Genomic DNA, 26,378 nt, shown 5'->3' on the forward strand with positions numbered 1-26,378 from the left:
TGAGAAAACTCAAGGAAAGTCCTTGTTATTGGTCGTAATATTATGGCAAATCTGGGCCTAACACAAAATGTGTTTTTCTGAAAGGCAAACAGTTATCTAAGAACATGTAAGTAGTTAAAGATGAAACCAACCATAATATGAACAAGCGCAAGCCAGTGGACCTATCAAGTGCTAGTATTCCTGAATGATCATAGCTGCTGGCCTCTGGGCTGAATTCTTGACAGGGATGATCTCATTTGGACCTCTCAGTAGGCCCAATTTAAAGGTCTGGAAACTGAGACTTATTGAATGAAACTTGCCTACAGTCATCAAGTAAAATGGTTGTGAAAGGCGGATTCAGATGGAGACGCCAGGGCCTAGCTGCTACCACTAGTCGGTCTTCTCCCCATGGTCTGCCTGCAATGGATGGAGAGCGGGGATTTCAATCTGGGTCCGTCTGACTTCAAAGCTGTTACATTTCTCACTGTGGAAGCACCATCCCTTCTAAAGAGCTGAAAAATAGTGTACCCACCAAAAATGAGGAGGGTTTTAGAGGGGGTGAGCTTGTGTAATTCATTTAATCCATATAACAACTCTGTGAATTGGTACCATCACAGTCTCCATATTGCATACACTGCCCAGAGATGTTCAGTAACATGTCCCAGGTCACACAGCTAGAAAGTGGCAGTGCTGGGACTCAGACTTGAAAGACCAACTCCAAAGCCCATTTAACTGTCCTCTATACTCGATGTCTCTCTGTGTGTAAAGTGACTGATGACTCTAGGAAAGAGAAGAAGAGCTCCTATGTCATGTGAGAGAGAGAGTTGCTTTGTTGAGAACTAAGGTGCTCAATGCTAATACTAGTTAACATTTATGGAGCACTCACAGTGTCTCAGTTCTTGTTCACAATGCCTTATTCATATTAGCTATGAAATCCTCAAAACAGCACTCTAAGGGATACACTCCTGTAAGCCTCCTTTATGGGTGAGGCAATTGAACACAGAGAAATTAATTAACTTGCCCAAGGTCAGACAGCTAGTATGCTGGGGAACTGAGAATTAAATTTAGAACTCCTTGAATTCCATTCAATTCAAGAAATGTCAGAGGTTACCTTACTAGGGTAAGGGTCCTAGTTAGCAGCTACAGGGGTTATCCAGGTGGGGAAGACATAGGCCCTGCCCTCAACATTGGGTGGAAGGTAAGCATAAGAAAAGTACAAGAAGAGACAAAACAAAGGGTCCTGAGAGATAGGATAAATAGAGAACAGTGGGGTCCTTGAGGGGTGATCTCATCTTGTGCAGGTGGAGCTCCTAGTGGGGTCTGAAGGCAGTGGCCCCAGAAGTGGCTTTCAGGATGAGTGGAATGTTGGTAGGTGTGGCGGGGGCTAGCTATCAGGAGAAAAAGCTTACAAGTGAGGAGAGCTTGAGTAAATTGGTCTGGGCCACACAGCAATCTCCTGTAAGTTCGATACAGATAAAGCCCTTAGAACAAAAGAAGTACTCAATAATTGTTTGCTGTTTTTATTATTATTATCATTACTGACAGAGCTGGAACCTGATGCTGAGCCTTGAGCTTTTTTTCTCAGCACTAATGCAAGAGCAGACAAATTTGGATTGGAAGATTATCATGTTGTCTGTATCCTGGTTTGCTGGGCCGAAGAACTGTTTCTATTGAATTTGATAGATCTTAGGGAGTTGTGGAAAATTTTTAATGTGGAAATTACAAGAACATTTAGCTGTATTTGAGAAAAAAGGGAGCATACTGTACGCTGGGCACTGAGATAAGGATATTTATCTCTCTCTTCCCCCTTCCTTTTCCTCTTGCATTAAAAAACCTTACAATGCAGCCCATCATTATCTGCTAATCCTATCAGAGGGAGTGAAACCCGCCTCCTTGGCCTCCTAATGAGTTCTGACCAGCTCTGGGCTCTCCACCCCCTGCAGACAACCTTCTAGTCTGGCTTTTTTTTTTGTCTTACTTGAAAGAAATGGAATTTTCTAGGCTGGATTTTCCTCAAAGGTGCCCCATGGCTCCCTCCCTGCTCTTTTTCCTTTTCATTCTATTTCTCCCAACCACTAGATGCCCCATCTGAAAGCAGAAGGTGAAAGATGACAGGATAAATCTTACTTTGGCTACCATAGCAACCTTCACCTGCTTTGCTACTCATTTTTGAAGTGTCACCCTCCTGTGAAAAGTTATTTTGCATATAATTGCTTGGCTTATCCAGAGGCTTGGGGTTTTCTTTTAAGCTTCTTATAGCAATAAGTGAAAGGATGGTCTCTGCCTCCGTGAGCTCAAGAATACTTGTTCCACAGTGGTGCAGGTATAGGGTGCCACACAGAGCCGCTCATTCCCCTTCCACTCTTTGTTCTTAAGAAAAACACAGTCAGAAACGGTGAATCTGAAACTACATTATACAGGCCCTGTTTAATCTGCAACTACATTATACAAATAACTCAGGTTTAAATTTTTAAATCAAGTTTTGTTGAAATTAACGTATGCCATTTCTAGACTATTACCCAGTTAGAATTGAAGTTTCTTTAGTTGATCCCGGAGATTCTCTCTCCATTCTTTTCCATTCTGTACCGTGCCCCTGAAGCTGACACATATACTCCATATTGCACCTCCTTTGCCATCTGGTTTCCAGTTGGGTTTGGCCAATGGAAGGTGACAGCAGATTAGAGAAAGAAAGGAAGGTAGGGATATTTATCTGGCACTGTCTTTGTGGTGCCACGGTTGATTAGCTATATCCCTCAAACAAAGTCTGAGACGGGCCCGGCCTTCTCTTCACAGCTTTGGGGAAGGAAAAGTAATTTTTCTCTTACCCTTCTAAGTTCTTCGTGCTGGTCTAATAATCAAATTGACATGAGATAGTCTAACAGGAGAAACTAACCAAATTTACTATGTATGTACATATGGGGGATCCATAGAATATTGGAACTGAGGACAAATCCGGCAGTTGAGGCTTATTTGCCATCCTGAGTTCAGGAGAAAGGGGTGGGATTTCAAAGGGCAGGAAGGCAATTAACATGGAGATGGAAAGCAAATGTTTGGTAAACAAATGTTTGCTGGGCCAGCTTTAACAATGGGACACAGAGAGGACTTTGATCAAATGGGCCTTGCTGGGTTCCTCCCTGTCTGTCACATACTAGTTCATGCTAAACTATAGTCATCGAAGATGATAGCTGCCTTCCTGGAGCAGGTTCTCTATCTAAAGATTTCTAGGCACTTTAGGGGGAAAGTCAAAGGTTTTGCCTGAGAAAATAACCATCTTAAAATAAGCAATATCTCCAAAAGGCAAAGTTTGGGGTGACAAACTCTGCTCCCCCTCTCAACCCTCTGTGTGTTCCCTGTTCTGGAAACACCTCCCCTCTTCTCACCTCTCCAGGCCTAGGGATAATGCTAGCCCTGCATTTGGCACTCTCTTCTGTGGTTTCCCTATACCCTGCCCACACCTTTGCAAACAGTCCCTCTATTAAACCCTTTCAAATGATTGGATTTGAGTCATGCCATCTGTTTGCTGCCAGACCTTGACTCATACAATGACCAAAGCTCTTCTCTTATGGGTGAACGATCCGATATTGCTTGTGTCATACAATGAATCTATGCTTCGTTGTAGGTCATTCTTTGTAGAAAGATTTTTCTGTCTTTAAGAACGACCTCTTCACCGTCATACCCTTCGTTAAAAATGGTGTTTCCTCTATCTGACTCCCTGCTCTTGTAGCCTGTTTGAAACACATTATTTTGATAACGTCAGTTAGGTTTGTGGGAATGGAGTACAAATGTCCTGCTTGTCTTGACTGTCCTCGAGTAAATATGAGGGTCTTTCTTCCCTTTTTATTTTGTCCATTGGAAGAACATACAGGATCTACAAATCCTCCTGGGGTATCATGGGCATTAAAACCCTACAGGGGTAAAGACATTATTTTGGGCAAATTTATCGTGCCATCACTGCTGTAGAATGCAGTGCAAAAGGAGAGGATGGAAACAATTTGCTTTTTGTTTTGTCCAACTTCATAGAAATTCCTAAGAAGCTGCCTCCTTGGAGAATTGAATTAATTGATCATTGTTCTATGGGCACATAAGGTGTACTGGGGGCTCCAGAAGGTGTCCTGAGGGAAGCCATGAATGAGGAATGTGGATAATTTCCTTTGAAACCCATGAGGTGAAAATTGCATGCTCATGATTCTTTCAAGACTGATCCCAAATGGTATCAGGAATAGCATGAGGTTCACACAGCTCAGCAGGTGTGAAAATTCTGCAGCTGAATTAAATAGGTTCCATTATATTTCAGAAAGAGCGCTAATGGCTTTCTGTGGAGCACAGGTAAGAATATCATGTCTCTCCTTTGTATCTCAGGATGGCGGGGTGGTTTTTTATTACTAATATTATCCTTTAATCTCCCTGTAAGATGGACAAAAATAAGCAAAAGGCCTGGCTTATCCCTAAGAGGGTCTAGATATTAAAATACCAAAAGGTGTCAAAAGGATCTCACCCATAAGGACAGACCAAAAATGAAAACCAGTGATATTATTTAATGGTCAAATGATTATTGTTATTCATATAAAATTGTTCTTCTCATAAGCTCTTTTTGTCCCAGGTATCATTAAAGAATCATTTAATTGTAGAGCTGTATTTCATTTTATTTATTTATTTTTTTAAGAAGGGTGCAGCTCACAGTGGCCCATGGGGGGATTGAACCAGCAACCTTGGTGTTATTAGCACCAAGCTCTAACCACCTGCACTAACCAGTTGCCCCTAGAGCTGAATTTTAAACACTGCAAAACTTTAAGTTGAGGTTTCTATTGTTTAAAACTTTCAACTGGATTCATTTAAGTATTCAACTTAAAAATAGCTATAGGCATTTCTTCTCTACAGCTTATTCATACAACACTGCATTCTTAGTTTTTACCACTAATATTCAAGCTGACATTGTTATCTTTAAGTTCCTCCACACTAATCTCACACGATTCTTTTACTTGTTTTCCGATCAAAACTGAATTTAAAGTCCGATTTGATATAGGATTGATATTGGAGCCATAATGAATTATTCATTAGTCATTTTCATTTATCTTTCTCAGCTGGTCATAACATGAGTTGAGGCATATTTGTTCCTATTTTGTTGCCCCTATTGCAAAAAAATTTTAGATTCTGGTTCTTAATTTAAAAAGCAGATGAGTTGAATCTTCAGCATTCTTTCGATTAAGGAAAAGGAACCCAAACTTGAGTTGGTTTCTGTATATCTTGCTCATTTTTCTCCCTTTGTGGATCATTATTTCCTACTTAAAAAAAAAAAAAAAAATTCTCACTTTGCAGTTTAAATAACCTAGAAAATGAGAAACATAGGCAAGTATGTAATGAGCATCAAATTAAGGTTTCAACTCTGAAGACAGCTTTTGTTAAAGGTTATAAGTCTCCCTTTCTTGAGCATTTTTAAGCCCAGAGATAAACAGATGTCTCTTTTCTTGTTTTCTTCCAATATTGAAAAGATAAAAATCTCAAAGTGAAAACAGACCTTAAAGCAGGGGTGTCCAAACTGCAGCCCGCAGGCCAACTGCGGCTCTCAATCCATTGTTAATTGGCCCGCAGCAAATTCCAAAAATACATTTAGTTTACTTAAATAAACCAGGTGAGGCAATACGTACTTCACCTCGAGTGAGTGGCCCGGCTGTTGGTGTATTTTACCACATATGGTCCTTGGTGAAAACCATTGAAAAAAGTTTGGACACCCCTGCCTTAAAGGAAATGCCAGCCAGCCATCTCCCTGGTCCTTGGATATCCTCTGTGACATCCTGCCAGATGTTTGTCACCTGCTCTGTGGAGGTGACTTTGTAACCGATAAAAGTTGCTCACTTAGACACGAGACAGGACATTTCTGTTTTAACTGGAATTGTTAAAAGATCCATGGCTCCTTTTATCAAATTCAATTCTTTCTCCCTGGTTAGACTTCTAATCTCTTAGCACCAAAATTTGATGGCAACTGTGGTTTCATTCAAGATTTTGTTCCTTCTGTTTCTTTCCTATGCTATGTGTTACTATGCCCACTTCTTAGATGACATGCGTTGTGGTTCCTTGATAAGACTGGATAGTCTCCTTAGAAACAATTGCAGTTTTTTCTATAGGCAGTGGTACTCAGAATTGCCCTTGATGTTCTCTCCATGGTGAAGGGGCTCAAGATGAGATTATCACCCTTCCAAGGTGGCATTAGCCTTTTTTATAGGTCACACATCACACTACTAACATACACATTGCACTACTTGGTGATTTTACTTGATAGTGAAGCTAGTATGTGCGTCTCCATGGATGGTAACCGTTTTATTTTTCTTGTCACAGTGCACTGCCATTCTCATGGGCTTACTTGTGAGCTCCTCCCTCCTTTTCTATAGAAGACTTTCTTGACCAGAACTCCTCTGGGCAAATGTACAGTTTCTCCATTCTCATGAGATATACCTGATTCTTAGAAGGTGTAATGTTTTAGGATTCTGCAATTCAGAAATCCAAATCCTCATGTATATAATCAGATGTCTCTTTGAGGTCACTTTCCCTGGATTTAATTGTATCATTTAAATGTTAGGAATGAAAGTAAGGAGTTTTGGAATTAATTCCAATGATCATTTCCTTGTGTAGAAACCCAGTAATGTCTAGATTATCCAAGTTTATTGAGGAAGAGAAAATTTTTTTTCACTTACTTAACGCGATAAACATTCAGTCTCTACTCTTTGATGCTGAACAGGCGTCTTTAAGTTGCAGGTGGTTAGTCTGCACAGGAGGACACATACTGTCTCCATGTTAGGTCTTTTAATGTAAATTAATAAGTGCTATCAGGTTATCTGAGCCTCTTGGATGAAATCATTTTCACATTATAGCAAAGTAAGCAAGTAGTTGAAAATCTTCCTCTCTCCAGGCTTCCTCCTCCATTAAAGTGAGTCAAATTCAATCATATTCTCATTGCTATTCACTTTGTAACATTTAAATAAACTATATTTAGTTTATTGAAAGGCAGGGTTGTTTTTCTTAGGAATATATTTACCTGCTAATGGGGACTCCAACCAGGCTCATCCCAGATATTCAAGGAGCGTCTCTACTTGTTTCTCATTTTACTGATACGAGCCTAACATTTATGGACATTCACCCGAAGTGTGAAATTTGTTTACATACTTGACGATAATAGATGGCAACCACCTCTGTCGTGCCAGGTTCCTCTACTACTGACTGTTTCTTGACAAGCCTATATGCAGTAGTAAATAGCTTTAATTCAAATATTATTTTGAAGGCTTCAAAAGATGTTCACTTGCTGTATTTCGTTTGATGGTCACAGTAGACAAGGCCACAGTGTTTCTCCATTTTGCCGTCAAGAAAACCACAGCCCAGAAGGCACGCAGTTTCTAGGACTAGAACCCAAGTATGCCCCCAGTGCTCTTTCCGGTATTTCATAAAGATGTCTCTTCCCTGCATCTGAAAAAGTTTTGAAATTCTACCAGGGGAGACTCTATATGTAAAAACAACAGAAGAATGGGTAAATAAATATAACATATCCATACACTGGATTGCTATGTGGCTATTAAAATGAATATTTTCAAAGAATATATAATGATGCAGGGAACTGCTCTTGATTATATCAATGTCTTGAGAATGAAGTGGGATCTCAATTTTGTTTAAAAAATGATACATGTGAAAAAAAGTACTAGAACTAAACATGCCAAAATATTAGCAGAGTTTTCTTTGTATAGTAGGATTATGGTTTGCTTTTGTTTTCCTTGTTTTATACTTTTCTGATTTTCCCAGTTTTTTTCTTAAGTGAACTTGTATAATCAAAAAACAAATGTTATTTTAATTATACTCCACAGATTTTTTTTAAAATTTTAGCTAGAGGAATCCTCTGAGTACTTGCTATATTTGATGTGTAAAATTAATTACATAAATTAAATCTGTAATTGAAATGAGTGGGTGGTTTTCATTATTAGTGTATAAATTTGAAATAGTGTATTATTTAAAAAATAGTATAATGTTAGTGTTTATATTTTAAGTTGGTCATTATAACTCATTTGCTTGTCTGTTATTTCCTGAAAGTGACTCCTTTTTACACAATTCATTAATTCAGTCATGATTTTGAGGGTTTTCTATATGTACCAGCCTGGTGAAGACAGCTCAGTCTTGGCTCTTAAGAAAAATGCATCTGGTTTGCAATATAGACCAGGAAAACAGTGAAGAATGATCTGTGTGGGACACTCAGGGGGTGTGAAGGAAGGATGCCTGCCACCTCATGGGCTCTGGGGAGGTTGGGAAATCTTCCCAGGGGAGTTGCTTTTTGAGCTGAAGTAAGCTCTTCTCCCTTGGATGACCAACTTCAAATTTAGAAATAAGGACAATACATGTAAAACTTCTTATGCTATGAGGCAATTTTGCCTCAAAGGTATTTTACAATAGTTAAGAGTTTGAAATTAATTTAAAGAGATAAACTAATTATTTGGGGCTGTAGGACCTTTATATTTCGTTATTAGGGAGTTTTGTTTTTTAATCTTCAGTTTCCCTTTCTGTACATTTGGGTTTACTAAAGGTTAGTGGTAATACCAAAGCATAATAGTTTTGCTCTGAGATTATCATAATGATGTCTTTTTACAGTATTTCGTGTTACATATCCTTTTATGTAGTGGCTAATACTGATTTGGTTTACTTCTTTCATTCCTATTCATTCCTCTACCTCTTCCTACTGTGCTGAGGGAAACAGAATAGATGTTTTGTTCCTGTTTTACAAGGATAAACTGAGTCATAGAATGATCAGTTGACATTTCCAAATTATGAGGTGAGTCAGTAATGGAACTGGAAAGAGAAATCAGGTTTCCTTTTGTTCAAATCTCTGAATTCTAAAATATTTCTCCATAGAAGTAGAATACATTGTTTGCCAGAAATGCATTCACTTTTTAAATCTTTACTGAAAGTAATGAGCTTAAAATAAAGTCTCAAGAAGATAATTGTACTGTTACAGCTTAGAACAGAAGTTAAGGCCATTTGAGCAGATTAAAATGAGTCCGAGTGAAGCTTATTATTTGGTTTGTTTAATTAATTTGTTCAGCAATAGATTGTAATTCCTTTTGGAAAAAGAATAATTGAAGCCTTCTCAGATCCATTTGAGAATATGTTGAGATTCATTTTGAGTAATTTAGAAATTTTTAAATAAGAGGCACAGGATTGAGAATAAAATCAGAATTGACATTTAATATTTATATTTCATGCTACTGTATGAGTATGACTTCTTTATCAAGAGGTTTTCCTATAATCCATTAATTAAAATAATACTATGTTAAAGCTTTTAATAATTATTTTTACTATTAAAATAATTAGTACTGTAATAATAATTGATGTTGGCTATTATGCATGTTACACTAAACTATCTGAAGGAACAGTATAATTGAATATGAAGGAAAATAAGTATATATAAGGAGTTCATTGAAGTTTTTCCTTCTAATTAAAAAATTCATATATTTTGGATTAATCATAGAATAAAACAAAGCTTAAAATGTGTACCATATTTTTATTTAAAATAAATATATTGTTGATTCCAATACAGAAAATGTTGTATTAATTGGAGTTTTAAGAACTTTAGATACAGGAATGGTTCTATTACATTTTAGGTAAGATAAGATTTTTATGTACCAGAATTATAGTGATCTGACTTTAGAGATATGACCTCTGTTTCTTTACTTTTTGGCTTCTGTCCCAGCCAGGCCTATGACTTTATATGTAATGTATTATTTATATTGTCATCAAATACTGCTTATCAGGATCCCATTTGGGTTTTGTTTCCAGGAAAAATAAAAACAAAAAACATAACCTCATCACTATGATACATTCAGAGTTCAAGAGAGAAATAAGCAGGAACTTATATTTGTCTGGGGACCCAGACTGTGTGTTTAACTTCATGGTGTTCTGTGGTACCCAACTTTCTGTTCTTTACTCTGAGGTTTCATGGTGCTGGGATTGAGGAAAATGGAGTTTACTAAGATAATCCATCAGCCATGTCGTAACTGTCAGTCAATCTTACCTGTATTCCCACGGGCAAGTTATTTGACCTTCTGAATCTCTAATTATTGAGTTTTGAAGATGATAATAATGTGATAGGCATGGGAACAGATATAAAATAAAAATGTAGATACTGTCCTTGAAGTATGTGGGGAGACAGACAAAAATCTACTAAATTATGTACCAGTATCAAAAAATGGAAAAACTCTCCAATTGGTTACAGTTGAATAGAATTTTGAATGCAAGTGGTGAGGAAATAATAGAATGATGGAACACGGCTACATGAGATTAATACTGGAAAACTTCATGATGGAGTCAGCGAGAGAGGGCACTCTATATACCATGGATCAGCCAAGTACAGACTTTGCAAGATCCAGGGTTCACAAATTGCTTAGAGTAATGATCCCATGCAGAAGAAGCTATATGTGTGTGTGTGAGTGTGTGTGTGTCCTCATTATGGATAAACTATGAACTATTAGAGTTATCATAATCAGGATTCAGGTATTAATGAAGCAGACTATACTTCCTTAAATATAGACTTGCACTAATTCTGTTCTGCTTCATTTCTGTGGTATAGGAGAGTGAGTTCTGGTGCCAAACTCCCTGGGTTTAATCCCTAGTCCTGCCACTTTGACCTTGACCTTGTAAAGTTACTTACTTGCTTTGTTTCTAAGTTTTTCTGTCTGTAAAATGGAGATAATGTTGGTACCAATCTCATAGACTATTATAGAAATTAAATAGGTTAGTTAACACTTGTACATCATTTAGAACAGTTCCTGGAACTCAGCAAATGATAGGCATTGGTGGTGGTGGTGGTGGTGGTGGTGGTGGTGGTGATGGTGATGGTGATGGTATTATATAATTCATCATGTAATTTATCAAAGCACTTCCCCACATGCATTTTTGTTTAAGTCCATTTGATTCTCTTAAGGAAGCAAAGGCTTAGAGAACTTATACAACTTTCCCAGGTTCCAAGTCTAGTAAACTCTGGGCAGCTTTGGCTAGAGCCCATGGCTTCCAAATTCTAGCCTGGTTACGTGGGGGTTTTTTGACCATAACACTGACTAGATTCTTGCCCAGAAGCAGAACTGGATGGAAAATTGTGTCTCAGAGATCAAGGGGTTAATGTGAACTTGCTGGGTCTTCCTCCTCCTAACAGCTCCTGCTTCTTTTCCTAATTATACTTCCCTGCTGTGCTCCAGACCCTCCAGAACTACAAACTTAACCTCAAGTTTTAAGGACTCAAGTTTTACTCTAACACATGTCCATCTTTGCATTCTCAGGAATGAGGGGAGAATCTTACTTCATTGGAATGAGGAGGCCTGGGCAGCGAGGGTACATCCCAGAAGATGGAGGACTTTTCTTGCTGTGCTGCATAGACAAAGACTGGGCTGTAACTCAGTGTTTCGCAGAGGAAGCCTTTCAAGCAATTACTGATTTCAACGACCTCCCCAACTCATTGTTTGCATGCAACGTTCACCAGTCAGTGTTTGAAGGAGAAGAGAGCAAGGTAATAAAACTTTCTTACTCCTGAAACACGGGGGGCTGTGCATTCTCCCAAAATATTTCTGTGGCTCGTTTGTGGTGGTTGTTTTGAAGTGTTTGAAAATGTTTTACCTAGTTTTATTCTTTGTATGCAGAAGAGGAGGAGAAAAGCCTGTTCTATTATCAACCAACTTTGGAGGTACTCATGACAAGGTTATAGATGAGAATGTGTTGAATCAAATCTTGTCCTCTGTGACTCAAAACAAGTAGTAGGAATAGTGACTGCAGGAGATATCTCTTGGGCTAGGAAGCAGACGTCACTAAAAAAAAAAAAAAAAAAAAAAATTCTCCTATTTTTCCAAAAACGTAATTTGCTTTTCTCAAAACAATATAAACTCTCTTTCATCCCTATCCCTCCTGCAGTTTGATGAGTATTCTAAAAATGGCTCTAATCTAAGTACAGTTGTTAGAAAGGTAAGTTGGTTAGCCCTCCGACACTTGCTTTGCTCACTGATGCCACAGTGGGTGGAATTGTTGTGTGTGTTGTAAGAATTTGAATGAAAGTGGGTTACTTTTTTATTTAAAATGATTGGAGAATGAGGTTCTCTATGTATGAGTATTTTTCCAGAAAGTGAAACTTCCAATTTTAAGAGACCAACTTGATTTCGTGTTAAGTATTTTTGGAAATCAGAGTAAATATTCAATTTGGAATAGCTTTCATTTCAGATTCCTCTGACCTTTTAAGTGGAGTGTCTAAATAGATCAAACCTTCCTTTGTGGACATGGATTTCTAGTTGTAAATATCCATGTTATGTTGTAAAACATGGCCAACATTTTTTTAGGAAGGGCCTTTTTCCTGAAACTAAAATACATGACTCTAGGTGAGATGTAAGAGTAGGATTTATTATTGCTGCTTCACAAACTTGGGCTGTTTTTACCGATTGCTGAAGTCCAAACTCTATTGGTTGAAAACGATTGCTGGAAATATTTATTTATTTATTTATTTATTTATTTATTTATTTATTATTTTTTTTTTTTTTTTGGTCGGGGGGAGTGGTAGTTTATTGGTTTTGTAAGTAATTCTGATAGCCCAGAGGATTAGGAATTATTTCAAGCCGTTTAAAGATAGTTTTATAATAATATTATTTTAGAGTTGAACAGTGGAAACAAAAATGGGCTAAAAATAGCTTGAAATCCAAGGATTTATATGTGATTAGAACCTCCAATGCTGTGATCACTCGACTATTTGAAGTAAGAAAATAACAAATAGCCTATCCGAAATTACTTGCTCTGAGAATTTTGCTCTTGGATTATAGTCAGATTATAACCCTGTTTATAATTTACTCAGAGCAAGTAATTTCCCCTGAAATCTACCTACTTTCATTAACTATGAAACAAGGTTCTGTGTTTCCTCATTTTTATCATCTATTTATCTAAATATCAAGGACTAAAAAGGATTTTTCTTAGAGGTTTAATGGGGATTTTGATTCCTTCCTGATTAACTATTTCCCAGTACATTAAAACAAAAGACCTAGGAAGGAGCTAATCTCATTCAGGAGTACTGCTCAGTCTCATTCAGGAATGGCTGATCAGTGAAACTAGAACTGGTTATATAGAAAGACAGAGGCTTGGGGAGTGTTCATGGGAATTTGCCCAAATCTATTTTGATATTCTGATCTGTGATTGAATGATGACTTATATTCTCATTTAATTTGAATACAAAGTTGATACATTGCATCTTGATAAATAGTATTTGGTTTTCAAATGAATTTGATAAAATATTGAGGTGAAATCAACAAGATGTATGTAGTTCAGTGGAATCAGGTTCAAATTATTTAGATCATATTTTTAACCAAGGATGTGAATTATATAATTAGCCAGTGTCTACATAATTATACTTACTAAATCAGATAGAAAGTCTTTCTCTTTGGTGTAATTTTGTGGTCCCTATATGTGGCGAGTCTCTAGGATATCAAATAATCTGATATAGATTCTGTTTAGATTTAATTATATATACATGATTCAAGGGTGACAAAGCAAGATCATCAGATACCAAGTGAGTTGACAATAGCCAGAAAGCATGATCATTGGAACTCTAGAAAAAGTGTTTAGAGAGGCTCATGGCTCCTCATTTCCACCGCCATGTTTCTCTTCAAGTTCCAGACCTTTACATTCTTCTCTTTACCTCCACTTTTTTTCACTATCTTAATAAAAACTCATTGTCTTATATACTTTCGCTCAGGATAGTCTTATACAATTTTCAAAGTTCATAAATCTGAACCATGAAGTATGATGATAGTTATCCTTCCCAAAGAGTAGATATTAAAGGCATTGTGCTAAATTGGTAGGGAGATATTTTTAGGCGGTGGCAGGGCGGGGAGGAGGGCGTACGGTGGGGGGGGAGGGGAGGTGGGAAGCAAGAAGTATTTTTTGCACATGTATTTATTTGCCTATGGGCAAGGCTGACCATGGTGATTGTCTGAAATACAGGGGGTGCCAAAAAATCTATACATATTTTAAGAAAGTAAAAAATTATTACAATTGTAATAATATATACCGATAACAAAAGAGGAATGAATACAAGTCATGTGTATACATGTTTTTGGCACCCTCTTTATTTGGCTTTGAGAAGATGCTGTCAGCAGCCTGGAAGTATATCAGAGAGATAAGCCATCAGAAATGATTCTCAGTGTTCATTTCAGAAGTCCAAGTGGGTAGGTGGTAATATATGCAACTTGTTTTGGCAGAGACCTTTCCTTTTTGGCACAACCTACTTTTTACTTTCGATTCATTGTTTCTTGATATTGGTGGGCTAGAGTTCAGCTTGTTGCTTATAATTATTATAAAGCATACATTTTAAGTTCCTTAGCAAGATAGGAATTAAAGCTTTTGATTCTGACTATCACGAAGGAGTATTGCATTGCTATCTTCTCTATTTTGCCACCTGTCCCAGACACTGTTCCAAGCCCTTTTCCTTTTTGAGGTAATTCGGAAGGTACTAATTGGACTCCCCTTAATATAGGTTACACCACAGGATGTGATCTTCTGGTTATGTTTGTTTCTGTTTATCAAAATGATACAGCAGAAATGTGCTCATTTCTGCTACCCTATTTCAATTCTAAGTTCTGACACCCAAAGAACATTTTTTTTAAAGAAAACAACAGCTTTGTGAGGGCCATGATGTTTTCTGTTAGGCAGAATTCTGTGAGACTGTATTTTGATCTGATGCTTTTGCCAGGAGTGAGCACATACTTCAGTGTGGCTTGTTGGGGTCCAGATGGTTGAGATTTGTTTATAGAACACAAAGGAGAACCAGAGCTGTAGGAAATTAGCATCTGAAACCAATAAATGCAGATTGCTGTTTGTGTGCTACAGCTTGAAGCATAAATATTTTTGTATGAAACACATTAAGAAGTAGGATGTTTACATCATGCAACACCTAAAAGTTAAGAGAGTTCATTTTCCCCTTGGCATGCTCCCTTGGGTTTGCCTTTTTGCATCCAGCTGGGCTGCAAAAGTCACGTTGAGAAAAGTGAGGCTGGAGGGGTGTCCTGTGGGCTGCCCTCTGTCTGTGCTGAAGGTAGGTAAGGGTCTGCTCCATGGAACTTCGGCACTCATTGAGAGCTAAAGGAGAACAGCGAAACAACCACCATGAAACACACAGTTAGCCAAATACAATTCAGTAAGGAGAAGCCTGAAAGGTGACTTTATAATGGCCTCCAAAAATATGAATTCATTAATAATAATAATAATAATAATAATAATAATAACAGCAGCAGCAGGAGCAAACACGTGTTTGTGGCAAGGTGCCAGGTGCTTTATGGACATAAGCCCCTTTAGTCGCCATGGTAACCCTATGAGGGTTGTGTCTGTCTGCCTCTCTAACTCCTGAGCACATGGCAGGGTTGTGTGCCCTGGACCCTCTGGCTAGTTCTGCACAATCTGTAAGCAGAAGTGACCTGTGTCACTTCCAGGCCAAGCATTTCATGGTCAGTGTTTGACCCTGAAGAATGTTCTTTTCACTCTGCTCGGGCACCTGGCATTGTACCAGGTAGTGCCTGTTCGGGCAGTTGGGTCATGTAGTGAAGATGAGGATGATACAGAGAGTCCCGACCAATCTATGATGAACATGTAATGTGACAAGAGAAACAAAAGCCTTTGAAGCTTGAAGCCACTGGGGCTTCAGTGTTTGTGTGACCGTGTAAATTACTCCGTTTCTGTTGATTCAGTAAATACGATGACCCCCATTTTTCAGATGAGGACACTGAGGCCCAGAGAGGTTGCCCATGGTTTCAGTTAGTAGTGGCGGGCAGGGATTCAAGCCTTGATGGCCAAGCTACGGAGTTGGTGCGCTTCAACATTGGGTAATACTGCCTCCTGATGGGTAAATATTTATTGAAAACACGTATGATACTTGGCTCTGGGGATGCAGTGGTGAGCCAGATAGCATAAACTCATTAAATTTAAAGTCTACCAAGAGAAGACAACTCAAAATAAGCAAAAAAATAAATAGAATAAATGTTCACAGTCACACTAAATCTAAAGGGCATTTAATATATTTTCAACGATTACTCACTGCCTTACACACAGAGACATCTAAGGTCGGACAATTAAATTCATGAACGCATCCTAGAAAAAGTGCTCCATACCTCATTGCTGAATATCACTATGATCACCTTAGAAGTCCTCCCCTTGGGAAGCTATGCACTGATGCCAGCACCTAGTCCACCCTTCAAAGCTATGTTGGAACTCTCTTTCTGGAATGGCCATCAGAGCTGTCGTCTTATTACCCTTGATGTCCTGAATGTCATCAAAATATCTTCCTTTCAATATTTCCTTTGTCTTCAGGTAAAGAAAGAAGTCAGTGGGGACCAGATCAGGTGAGTAGGGAGGGTGTTCCAATACAGTTATTTGTTTACTGGCTACAAACTCCCTCACAGACAGTGCTGTGTGAGCTGGTGCATTGTCGTGATGCAAGAGCCATGAACTGTTGGTGAAAAGTTCAGGTCGTGTAACTTTTTCATGCAGCCTTTTCAGCACTGACAAATAGTAAACTTGGCTAACTGTTTGTCCAGTTGGTCAAACAAATTCATAATGAATAATCCCTCTGATACCAAAAAAGGTTAGCAACAGCGTTGCAACAAATTCACGAACTTAATTGTCAAACCTTGTACACATACATACATAAACACACAAAATGTCCACACGTTTTTCTTGTTGTTTTTTTTATTAGGTTTTCTTTTTTTCAGTAAGAGAGCATTTCTGCCAACCGTTAAAGAACCTATGGTACCAGAATGAGCATAAGAGACCTAACTCTACTGGGTCTCTTAGGCTTTGTGCTTCTCATAAGTGTATCGTCTCCATACATTGTCAGTGGCTGGAGAGATTCTGATGTTCAGAGATGTATATTTTTCAGTGCAACATGACCATCATATAACCCAGTTCTTCTTTGAGAGCTCCGCTGAGGAAGCATTGATCTAGTCTCACAATGGAAGTGTCAGGAGGGCACCCTCAAGGATTTTCAAAGTTATATCTGACGATTTGCGATTTTTACCTTATTCGCCACGTAATATTGGCCTCCACTTTAGTTTTTAGGCAGATGTGCACTTTTCACCTTAACCACTGCTGGGCCATGGTCCCTTAGCAGCAGTGCTGAAAACTGAAAAGCTCTGAAAACCAAGACTTTCTTCATAACCCATTTTGAGACAAAATCTTACTTGACCTGATTCATTCAAAATCTAACCTGCACTGATGGGAAACTCCTCCTCGTGTGAATATTCATTCATCTCTCTGCAGAAATATTCCTGTCTTTTCCTGCAGGGGGGCAGCCCCAGAGCTTGCTGGGGCCACTACATGATATGACATTTCCGCTTCCCCAAATTTGGAATCCCAAACATATCAGGCTCCACGAGTTTTCGGTAGCAGGTTGTGGACCTGTAGAATATATGAAAATGAACCCTCACCCCATGTTCAGAAAGAACGAATGCATCACCCAAATCTGGAAGGTCAACAGCATCAAGAAGAGGGATTAAATATAGTTTTCCCATAATGAGATGCTTGTATCTATTGAAAGTGAAGGACATGTTGGAGCCAGGATGAGCGCGGGGCATGGATTCTGCCTGTGTGGCCTTCCTGAGACAAACTCTGACAGTCTCTGAGTCTCCTCCTTCGAGTGTCTCCAGTTGAAAGCTTCTGGACTTGACCTGCTGTCACTTCCTGTGCTGCCCATCTCCTCACCTCCTTCCTGACTAATGGTCTAGTTTGGATCCCTGTGCCATCAGGGAAACAGTTGACTGCTTCAGGCTCAGGTTTTTCTTCACCTCAGGGAGCATCTATTGTAAAACATTTTGCTTCTCTTCATTTGCATGTTTTTTCTCTCCAGACTCTGATGTCCTTGAAGGAATGACATACAAAGTTTGTATTCTTCTTTTTTGTATTGCCAGCACCTTGCACGGGGCCTGACAAGACACACGCTAGGTAATCATTCAAGACTGAGTTGAACTTCTACTTGAATGCTGACTAAATTAAGACACAGCAGCCTGAATTTGCAGGATCGGCTGTTAGAGATAACAGCGAAAAGCAGAGCAAAAGACCTCTTGACGTTTAAGTCTAGTTCTTTATCCTCCATACCTTACCGATTCGACTGTGGAAAACGGGGCTAGAAATAAAGTTGGCTATCCGTCAGCATGAACTTGCAAGTAAAAGAATGTAAAGCAGAGAGAACTCACGTGATCGACAGCAAGACTCAAGCTAAACATAAATGCTTGGAGCCCAAATTACTCTTGAGTGCAGCTATGATGCTCATATGAATAAACCTGTTTTATGCCAATTTATATTCACGTAGTGTTTAGTTTAAATATTTTAGAAACGACTGACTTATTTAGGAAGCCAAATGAGTAAAAAATTAGGAGTGTCTTAAGCCCAATCGTTTCCGTTACTACTCTTAAAAGAAGAAAAGGGAGAGATAAGAAAAGGCAATAAGGAAAGCTGAAATCCAGTGCTCTGGAAGGCTTTAGGAAACATCATGGTGATGATTTAAAGCTGGTTGAAAAATTCATGCTAAGGATGTGGAGCAAAGGATGAACAAGCAGGTAATAACTTACTTACTTTGTGTCACTGAATGTAGGTTGAAAAAAAATAAAAGTGAACTATTGTGACCTGAGGGTGGGGAAACGATAACCAAGCAAATTAAATGAATATTTAATATTCATTTTAAGTATTAAAGCAGGTAACAGTTAAATCAGACACGAGATAGTCAGGAAAGACTTAGGCGTTTCACTGTATCGCTTGTGTTATTCATTCTTTATAGGTAGAAGTGACATTTACAGATTTGCTTGTGGTTTTACAGAGTGTTTACATTGTAAAAAGACAGGGCATATTGTACTCAGTAAATTAGTCCTGCTTTCTCTTTTCTCTGGACGATGACTGGGAACCATAATTAGTCACTGCTAACCACTTGGGGACTCCTGCCAGATGAGAGGCCCAGCATGGGGCAGGTTTGAAAGCTGCTGGAGGACATTCCCTGGAACCTTAACCTTTCTTAAAGTGACAAAAATATTCCAGACACATATTTGGTGTCTTGCTTCTCCTCAGCACTGACTGATCCCTGGGGTTCAAGAGCCTGACAAGCCACGCTACATGCCCCACTTAACTACCTGGAAATAATTGAGGCAGTGGAAAGAATTAAGCCCGATGCTTCGAGTTGAGTCTTTGGTTTCTGTGCCAAAGAGTGGGTAAGCACATATTTTTGATGGCACTTTGGGGAAAAAAAACAACTGCTGCCATGTTTTAATTAGTCTGGGATGATATGACAGAGGGGCATGGACCTTTTTTCCCTTTTCGAAAAATGAAAGGACTTGAAATCTACGTGGTTTTCATCAGAGCTGCTCCTAGCCTATATATAGAGTGACGCTGATGACATGGACAGAAGCAGTCTTAGAGTATACTGCCTGGGGCAAGATAGGTGAATTTGAGAAAATCATGCCCTTTCCTCTGGGCTGAAGGGGTGGTTAAAGCCCTGAGCAGTTGTGGGCGGCCTGACATGTGGAGGGCAGGCTGGATGTCATCCTCCACTCTCTTCCCAGACTCAGAGCCCTTGAGACGAGCACCAAAGAAACAACCGTCACCGTGGCCCCAGTCGTCATGAGATAATTGTCAGTGGTTTCAAATTTAAAAGGGTACATAAATTCAAGGATAACTATTGAGTTCCGTTGCCTGTCTTTTTTTTTTTTTTTTTTTCAGAAGCAGTTTCAGAGATGGAGCAGGGGAAGAATAAGCTTTATCATTGTTATCATTATTGTTATTGTTCTTAATTATTATCATTTGCATTCATCAGCTGAAATGGCATAGGCTTCATTCACCCAGCCTTTCTTGACTTCCTTGATTTTGGTCTCAGTTTGAAATTCTTGATGAACTCAGACAGAACCAGAGAAAAGTCAGCGAGTTTGGACATGAACTTTAAAACTCGCACCAGGTATCCTTCACAGCAGGGCTGACATTTCGCTCGGTGGGTGAGATCAGTGTGCTATAGATTATCGGAGCACCAATTCCAGTACTGTCGTGTGCTATTTACTCTATGAGAGTAGGGTTATTAGCATGCTGCTTATATTTCACGATGATCTCCTCACAGTTTTATGTATACAGTGTTGAACTATACACTCTTACCTTTTAGGCAGAATGGATGAATAGAAACAGAACGTGTAGTTTAGTTTTTTACATTTGATCAGTTTCTGGTAATATTTTGGTAATGTTATGGTTTGCTGGGAATGCTGTATTCTATAGCATCACCATCATTTTAAACACAAACATTTTGATCTCTATCAGTGTTTTGTGAGAGAGTTGCATTGATCAGCTACATGACATAGCTAAGTTTTTTTTAATCAAACATGTTGAAATATCATATTTTGTACTTTGTTCAAAGCCTGTCTATACTCTCTCTTCCACCCACCCCACCAAATGTAGCTATGATTAACTCCAGAAACTTACACTTATTATATATACATAGAGTACAGTGCCTTATATGATGTTCTAGTCTTACATTTTAGCTGGATGATTATTTTGAGGGCAGTAGAGCAAGCACATAATTCTTTTGTGTATTGCAATGTCTAACACATCACATGGGCACTTACAAGGCGACGGAAGAACCCAGTGAAAGGGCTTTGGATTCAGAAGCGATTGGGTCCAAATCCTGCCTCAATTGCATACCAGTTATGTGATCCTGGCCAGCTTAACTGCTCTGAATCTCAGTTCCCACTTATATAAAATGGGGTTAGCCGTGCCTTCTTCATGTGATTAAATGAGGTGAAATAAGGAGAGAAGGTGGCATGATACTACATATTGGTAAACTTGGTTCCCTTCCTTATTCTTCATTCCCCTCCCCACCACCCAAGCCTGTGACTGTCTGTCTCTGGTTCAAGGAAGGAAGGAGCACTTCTAAAAACATGTAGATTGCGATGGCGCATGTGCTGTGGAAAGTGGAAAAGAGGCTTAATTTAGCCAGCTCTTTGTAGAATTCTACTGAAGTTGTAATTTTATATCATAACCTTGGGTTTCAAGAAAGTTTAATTTCGGTCTTTGCCACCTGAAAACTGTTTCTGCATTTGTCGTAGGATACATGTTGTTCACTGTTTCCTGAATAAGGTTCACATAATACATTTCATTTAGACTATAGGGCCAAGAAAACTTTGTTTCCTCTGGAGAACTGGTATTTTTTTCACTAGGAAAATTATGTAAGTTACATGTTTCTCTTTTTGGCTTTTAGGAAGCTCAAATTAAAAATTGATACTCTGTCGTAGCCACTCTATTCATTCTTATTGGTCTTGATACTCTGTTTCTCTTATATTAACCTAATTATGTATAGGTGTAATGCAAGAAAAAATTCTGAATTCTCTGATCAAACTTTGTTCTTATTTTTATGAGAACTTTAACAATCGTCTTTCAATGCAGAAGGAGGCTGGCCAGGAGTCACTAAGGGTGTATTTTGCAGATGGTTTAAATTCCTCTATGAATAGAAAAAAAAAATCACCTAAATTAGTAGATTATATACTTTTAGAATAACATGCACAATTTTTTTCTATAACTCATATTGTTTGCCAAATAGTTTTTAAACATTTTCAAGGCAAAAGTGTAAATTGGCAATCACAATTAGCAGTGTGTTCCACAGCACAGGTGGGCTGTGTGTTTTTAGAAAAGCACCTGATCACATAACTATACATTACGTTTGACTCTTAACTCTGATTGTTATTTTAATACTAATTGGTGAGAAAATGAACCCATGTAAACCATTTGAGGATATGTGTATTGAAGTTTGTCCGCATAATAAATCAGTCTAATTTTGAAGTCTAAAGGCCTAGAGCCAAATTATTTCATGGAAAGGTGCTCTAGTTTCAATGCCTGATACTTGAGATTTTTATTCTTTCCCTCAAACAGATTTTTTTCCTCCTTGGTATTGTGTTCTATCCAGTTGCAAAACTTGGAACAGAAATCAACTTAAAACTTATCACTGTGCAGATGAAGTTCAAGTCTTTGCAAGGAGCGTAGATGAGAAAAGGAGTGAAGCTCTTCAAATAGCTTCTTTTGAAATTTTCAGAGAAATCAGTCTTTGGTGACAGAACTTGGCAATGATAACTAGTTTTCATTAAATCTGCTTCCCACAGATAGTACTGCTCTAAATGGGGGAGTCAGGAGGATGGGGATATTGTCCCCATTGTCCTTTAGAAACAGGAAGAGAAAATGAGTACGATTGGTTTCCTAGCCATGCTTTAGATCTGCTTCCTGTTGACAGCTGGATTCTCAGCTCTAGTGGCTTGTCTTTCCCCTAACCAAACATCTCTGAGCCTTTCAAAGGGACCCCTCTTCTGGCATCAGTGATAGCACCTTCTTTGCAATGTTTTGATCGGTGCAAAGCCTTTGTATTTAGGGCAGATTTGAAGTTGTAAAAATAGACAAGTCACTCAGAATCATGTATGGTGGTGATTCAGGTGGGTAACTGGCCCGAGTAAAATAATTTTTCATTTAAAAACAACATCGACTGATGCCATAATCAGAAAAAGCTACAATATAATAGGAATGATTTTCTTCTGGAGCTTGGGAACTGACTTTTGGGAATTCTAGAAATGCATGATGAAGGCATTGCTACAACACGATTACCTTTTTTGAAAAAGAAACAGTCATTCGTACATGTAATATGTACATGTGCATACTAAATACGATTTAGAATTTTTTTTTTTTATTATACCTGCACCCAACCCTGACTCTCAAACCCCTGTCTCTTGCTTTGTTCATTTCTGAACAGAGCAGGCTTTAAGAACAAATGGATTGACTCTGTGTTCTGAGGAACTTCCTGCCCCTAAGTACCTCCTACAGTGGTCTAGAGTCTTTTGAAACTGAAAGGCTATTTTCTGATCAAGAATTCTCTTTTTAATGAACATATCTCCAGGAGATGTTATATCCTAAAATATACTTAAAATATATCCTACGATATTCTAAGATAGATGCTCTACATACCCAGGGAAGGGCAGTGACTCACAAACATGCAAGGGGGAAGAGTGTTGCATTAATCAGTCAATCCATCTAGCTATCAATTATTGAACACTTATTGAAAATCTACTATGTTCCAAGGATGGCTTTCGGCACTGGCAGTACCAAGATGAATGAGATGCAAGCCGTCATGAAGCCTAATGTTTCCTGGTGTCTGAAAATTATAGTGCAAGTTAGGTAACGTGAGAGACTGAGGTGAATGCAGCATATTATACCGTTTCCCCGAAAATCAGACCGGATCTTATATTAAGTTGCGCTTCAAAAGATTCATTGGGGTTTATGTTCAGGGGATGTCATCCTGAAAAATCATACTAGGGTTTATTTTCCGGTTAGGTCTTATTTTCGGGAAACACGATAGGAACACAGGAACTGGGCATACGGAGAGGGGAGAGAGAAGGCTCTGGGATATGTTTTGGTGCTTTGTTTCGAGTTGTGTCTTGCACCTATACAAGAGTCTCCAAGTGGACCCATCCTTTGCCATGTGCTGGCTGTGGTGACTTGAGGACAGGATTTTTCAGGCCCGCCTCTTGTGTAATCAGCATTGTTGTCCCGCCTCACAGGGCTTGTTTTGAAAGGACAACCGATAAGTGTGGGTGGCAGAGGGCAAGAACTGCCTTTGACTTTGGCCGTGGCTTCTTCTTCAACAAGTAAACCAAGGCACAGTGACAAGCGATGCATGGATGGGACATTCTATCTGTGACCCATGTGTCCTAGTTTTCTCTTTCGGTGTGTGAAATATCTGCTCTCCTCAGAAGGTGAGCTGGGAGCTTGCTTCTTTGAAACCCTGCAACCTGTGGGGAGAGAGGGTATTCTTTGACAACATTACATCACTGAAGCCTCTAGGTGTTGAGTCATCATTATTTTTAGGCAGCTCCATGCTTTTTTTGGTTGTGCTAAGAATAGACCTTGTGTCTGGACTCGACAGAAAGTCACCTCAATAAAGGTCCTGTCACCGCTCCACAGTTGGAACGGAATGCTTTCTGAATTTCTAGGTTCAGGGCACACATTTTAGAATTTTACCTCCCAAACATTCTGCCTTTTTAGATTGTCTGTAGTGAACCTGATGACTTTGTAAGGAGCTCTCACTTGATTTTGTTCAACTCTTCGTCAAACATATTTATTGTTGTAAATAACAACAAGAACCACAAAGTAAAAAAAAAAAAACAACCCTCCCTCTTCACAGGCTCCTTATTTTCTATACTCAACGCCCATTTGGTTGGTGAATACCTTCATCAGTGATTTTACCCCATTTTCAAATATTTCAAGATATATTTCCATGCCTTTGGTTCACAGATTAAGCGACTCTAGCTCCCTCACATTGGGACGAGGGCCAGGGGGTACTGTTATTGGCATCTTTGCAGGATCAATGAAGAGCAGCTGAAATAAATGTTATTATAGCCTGTTAAACTAAATAAGCATATAAATTGTAAACTGTATTGGAACTTGGTGACAGGGCAATAAAAAGGACGGAGTAAGCCCAGAAGTGAGTATCGGTGGGTCAATATTGAGGCTGATTTTCCCATTGCCCATTCAGAGCATATGCTCAAATATGATCAGTTTATTTTATGTGGCACTTTTGAGCCCACAGGAGAACTAATGGCTCATGAGCATAGCCAAATGCTATTCTAACTAAAGCATAAAGCGAAGCAGCTGCTTGGCATAAAATGAGGCAGTTGTTCAATATTACATTATAGTGTATCTTTTGTGTCTGGAGGTGACAGAAGGGCAGTCATGTGATCTGTGTCTAAGTGTGGCTGAAAGGACAAGTGCGTGTGATGGGCTTGCTCCTGAGTACCTGCTGGGAAGGCCCCCTTTTGAGCCTACTCTGATAGAGCTAGTTCCACTCTTATTATCTCAGAGCTCAAACCTCCTCCCCACATGGGCCATCCTGCCTCTAATTAGGGAAATGGTCTAGCATAGTGATTAAGAGAGAGGGCTCTAGTATCTGTAAGTCAGGTCCAGAACCCAGTTCCACTGGTTATTATGTGCGTAACCATAGGCAGCTTATTTATTTAACCTTTACAAACCTCAGTGTCTTCACCTGTAAAATAGCATCAAGTAATAAATAGTATTTACCTCATAGGGTTGCTGTGAAGATATAAGTGATATAATCCACGATGCCTTGATCACAGTAACTGCAAATGTTGGCCAGTGGTAATAATAATTTCTGCTTATCAGTCTGATTTTCTGCATCTTGCATCATCTAAAATTTAGAGGACTCTTTTACTTTCCTTCCCTAGGTTGTTGTATAACTCACCATAGAACAGTGCACAGGTCAGCTCCCATTGTCCATTCTCTCTACCCTCAGAGCTTCTAAATCACGATTAGGGGTAAACCAGATGACTGCCTTTTGAAATCTGAACAACTTTCAGTTTATTCACAAGAATTAGCCCAGAGGAAAGCCCATTTGCCGGCTCCTCTACAGTGTCTTGAAAACCCACTCATTTCTCAGCTGCACCAATCAATTGCCAATTCTATGTCCTCATTTCCCTAATGCTCACTAGCAAGCTCCATTTTCTTTAATCTTGAATGTCAAGTTGAAAAGACTAGATAGAGTAATTTGGCAATGCCATTTACATACTTCCGTGAGAAGCCTGGTATGGATTGGATTTTATGTTACAGTCTGAACAAGGTCCTTAGAAGTTTCCTGAAAAGACAAGTTAATTTTGCATTCGTGATTTTTTTTGCTTTTGATCTAGCTTTTCACCAGTTTCCAGAAAAAACTGCATTGGTCAAGCAAGCCTTCGTTGTGAATAATTACAGTCATTTCAGGTTTTAACTACGGAAACAAAAGTCTACTGAATACAAGATATTTTTCTCTGCTGGTGTTTCTTCCTTGATTTAAGCGTCAATTGTGATTGGCAACTTAAGCAGGCCCAATTACTTTAGAAGGGATTAACATTTACATTAGAAAGAAAAAGTAAATGAGAAGAGAGCCTTTAAAATCGGAATATGATTTTTTAAAAATATTCATTAAGTACTCTAAGAATTCTTCTTAGAAGATTCTTCACTCCATCCAAGCATATTTTTTCTGAAGAAGATGATACAGGAAACATCATAACAAAATAGATCAATGAAAAGTGGTGTTTCTTTGGAACAAAAATATCATTATAAAGAGGATTTGAATTTGTATGGATGACTTCATTACACTTAAAGAGGTGGTTTGAAAAAAAATTCTTTAGAGAATCCTATATAATTGGTGTAGGCGGAATGATAGTTAATATCATGTATGGTAACCTTTTAAAATTTTCTTCGACACAGGTTGTCATTTGTGTAATACTAATCACTGCTTGGCACAAACAAAGTGTGAGGATTTATATTCTGATCTATACAGAAATGTCATCATTAATAAATAA

At 38.6% G+C, this 26,378-nt stretch overlaps 1 protein-coding gene across 6 annotated transcripts in view; it reads left to right on the top strand.

The window, feature by feature from the left end:
• The window catches only part of RCAN2 (regulator of calcineurin 2), a 240,799-nt gene that overhangs the window by 31,782 nt on the left and 182,639 nt on the right, over positions 1-26,378 (top strand). For all 6 annotated transcript variants that reach the window (XM_081040429.1, XM_081040430.1, XM_081040428.1 and 3 more), the window contains one exon: positions 11,283-11,509. In XM_081040429.1, the coding sequence (XP_080896555.1) occupies positions 11,285-11,509 (225 nt within the window). In that variant the 5' untranslated portion in view covers positions 11,283-11,284. The remainder of the gene's footprint in view (positions 1-11,282; positions 11,510-26,378) is intronic.

Source organism: Rhinolophus hipposideros (genome assembly GCF_964194185.1).
Source record: "Rhinolophus hipposideros genome assembly, chromosome: 3".
Classification (NCBI taxonomy): domain Eukaryota; kingdom Metazoa; phylum Chordata; class Mammalia; order Chiroptera; family Rhinolophidae; genus Rhinolophus; species Rhinolophus hipposideros.